The sequence below is a fragment of the Chlamydotis macqueenii genome, chromosome 29 (genome assembly GCF_036417535.1).
Source record: "Chlamydotis macqueenii isolate bChlMac1 chromosome 29, bChlMac1.mat, whole genome shotgun sequence".
NCBI classification, from domain to species: Eukaryota; Metazoa; Chordata; class Aves; order Otidiformes; family Otididae; genus Chlamydotis; species Chlamydotis macqueenii.
Genome location: NC_141584.1, coordinates 2,048,542 through 2,051,137, shown reverse-complemented (window position 1 = coordinate 2,051,137; position 2,596 = coordinate 2,048,542). Strand labels below are relative to the sequence as shown.

The following is a 2,596-nucleotide window of genomic DNA, read 5'->3' as shown; positions in this document are numbered from 1 at the left end:
TCCCCGCGCACCCCTGGGCGGGTGCGGGGCTGAGCTGCGGGCAGAGCCCGCGGGCACACGTGCGTGCAAGCCCCTCGTGCACGCACCTCCGCGCGCACCGCTATTTTGCGCGCACCCACGTGGAAGCCCCCGCGTGCCCACCCCACTCGTGTCCAGCCCCTGCGACGCCCTCCGCGGGCCGGAGTGACCCCTCCCGCGGGGACCCGACGGCCTCACACGCGCCAGCGCCTGTTCCCACGGGAGCGTGGGGGTGGGGGGGGTGCTAATCCCGGTAATCCCCCGCCCCGGCCACCGCCCGACGGGACGGGACGGGCAGGTGCGGCGGCCAATGGCGGGGGGGCGGCGGGCCCGCCCCCGGCCGCAGGTGCCCAAAGCGGGCGGGCCGCCCCGCGCCACAGCCGGTGCCGGCCCGGTCCGTCCCGTCGGTGCGGGATGGCGGCGCGAGGCGCGGCCCCGTGGCTGCTGCTGGCGGCGGTGCTGTGCGCGGCGGCGGAGCCGCGCTGCCCGGCGTGCGGGGCGGGCGCGGAGCGGCGGCTGCTGGAGGAGGCGGCCAAGCGGCAGCTGCTGGAGAAGCTGCGGCTCCGCGAGCGGCCGAGGCTCGCCCACGCCGTGCCCCGCGCCGCCGTGGCCCGCGCCCTGCGGCGGCTGCAGGCGGGCGGCCCCCGCCGGGGCCCCGACGACGCCGACGACGACGACGAGCGGGGCTACGAGATCATCAGCTTTGCGGAGCCAGGTGGGTGCGGGGGCGCCCTCTGCTCGCCCCCGAGAGCCAGGGTCCCCGACGGGGGCTCCGGTGCGCCGGCCGCCACCCCTGTGCTCGCCCCCGACGGGGCTCCGGTGAGCCGGGCTGTGCCCGGTGCCAGACCGCGGGACACCCTGGGGGGCCCGTGCCGGGCTGTCCCCCGGGCTGCGCGGGTGGGGACCCGCAAGGACGAGCAGCCCCTGGACGTCGGGGCACCGCTGGGGCCGGGGTCCTGGCCGCCCGCCCCCTCGCAGCGGGGCCAGGGTGCCCGGAGCCGTTGCAGGCTGCGGTGAAGTCACCAGTGAATGCACCTGCGCGCACCAGTGACCTCCCAGCGCTCCGGTGCGGGAAGGCTCAGCCTGGGACGAAGAGGAGGAGGAGGGATGGCCCGCTTTAGCCCCTGCGGTGCCTGGCCGGGACCCCACACCCCTGCGGTGCCTGGCCGGGACCCCACACCCCTGCGGTGCCTGGCCCCTTCCTGACGGACGGGGCGAGCCGGGGTGCCTGGGGCTCCCAGGAGCTGGGCTTGGGAGCCGCAAGGACTAACCTGGGGTGGGGCGGGGGGTGGGCTGGGGACACCCCTCAGCCGTGCGCTGTGCCAGGCGAGGGCAGGTGCCCCCTGCCCCTTTCTGCGCCATCCTACCGGGCAGGGTGGGACGGTCCCCCGTTCCCGCACCGCCCTGCGCCAGCCTTCCCCGGGAAGGGAGCGGGACACGCTGGGGGCCCTGCGGAGGGACGGGAGCTTGTAGGTCTTTGCTGAGAAGCTGGAAGGGGTTGGCCTTGGTGCGCAGGACGGTGGCAGAGCCGCTCCTTCCCCAGCATCCCGCAGCGTTCACCTCCTCGCATCTTTCTCCCCTCAGAGCCCGCGTCTCCCTCCGGCTTGGGGCTGCGCTTCCAGTTCAGCCGGACGCAGGACCAGGACGTTCACATCCTGCAGGCTCAGCTCTGGCTCTACCTCCGAGTGCCCCGGGACCTGGCGGCCGCCCTCACCCTGCGAATCTTCCTTGCGGGTGGGGAAGGCGATTCGGTGGGGGGCAATCGCACGCTGCTGAGCGAGAGGCGGCTGAGCGCTGGCGGCAGCGGCTGGCGTGCCTTCCCCCTCACGCCCGCCCTGCGGAGCTTCTTCGGGGGAGAGCGCAGGACCCTGCGCCTGGAACTGGAAAGCCACGGGGACGGGGGTGACGTTCTGGCAATAGCCAACGCCAGCGTGTCCCACCAGCCCTTCTTGGTGGCCGAGGCGAAGGTCCGGGAGCCGGGGCACCGCGTGGCCAAGCGCAGCCTCCGCTGCAGCCAGAACTCCAACCTCTGCTGCCGCAAGGACTACTACGTGGATTTCCGCGACATCGGTTGGAACGACTGGATCATTAAGCCCGAGGGCTACCAGATAAACTACTGTGTGGGCCAGTGCCCTCTGCACGTGGCCGGCAGCCCCGGCATGGCCTCTTCTTTCCACACGGCTGTCTTCAACCTCGTCAAAGCAAACAACGTCCAGGCGTCGGGGCATTCTTGCTGCGTGCCCACGCGACGCCGGCCGCTCTCCGTCCTCTACTTCGATCGCAACAGCAACATCGTCAAGACGGACATCCCCGACATGATCGTTGACGCCTGCGGCTGTAGCTAGGGCTGGGGGAGCTCTGCTGGGTACCCCCCTTTTCCAGGACTGTCTCTGGGGGGGTGAGGGGGGGGGAAGGGGAGAGCTCCCTTCAGCTGGAGTCCCGCCGTGGTGCGACGGACCTGCTGGAAAGGCTGGGAGAGCGGGTGGGCGAGGGTCTCGTCGGAGGGAGCAGGGGTTGTCCCCAGGGAGCACCGGGGGCGGGAGTCTCCGGGGACGCGTGGGACAGAGCCAAGGCCGTG

General features: G+C 73.3%; 1 protein-coding gene across 1 annotated transcript; it reads left to right on the top strand.

Moving 5' to 3' along the window:
* The first annotated feature begins 406 nt into the window (after positions 1 to 406).
* LOC147597084 (inhibin beta C chain-like) lies at positions 407 to 2,371 on the top strand. The gene is made up of 2 exons (XM_086768929.1): positions 407 to 733; positions 1,603 to 2,371. Exons 1-2 carry the CDS (start codon positions 433 to 435, stop codon positions 2,361 to 2,363), a joined length of 1,062 nt encoding a protein of 353 aa, XP_086625055.1. The 5' UTR covers positions 407 to 432; the 3' UTR covers positions 2,364 to 2,371.
* The last annotated feature ends 225 nt before the right edge of the window (positions 2,372 to 2,596 follow it).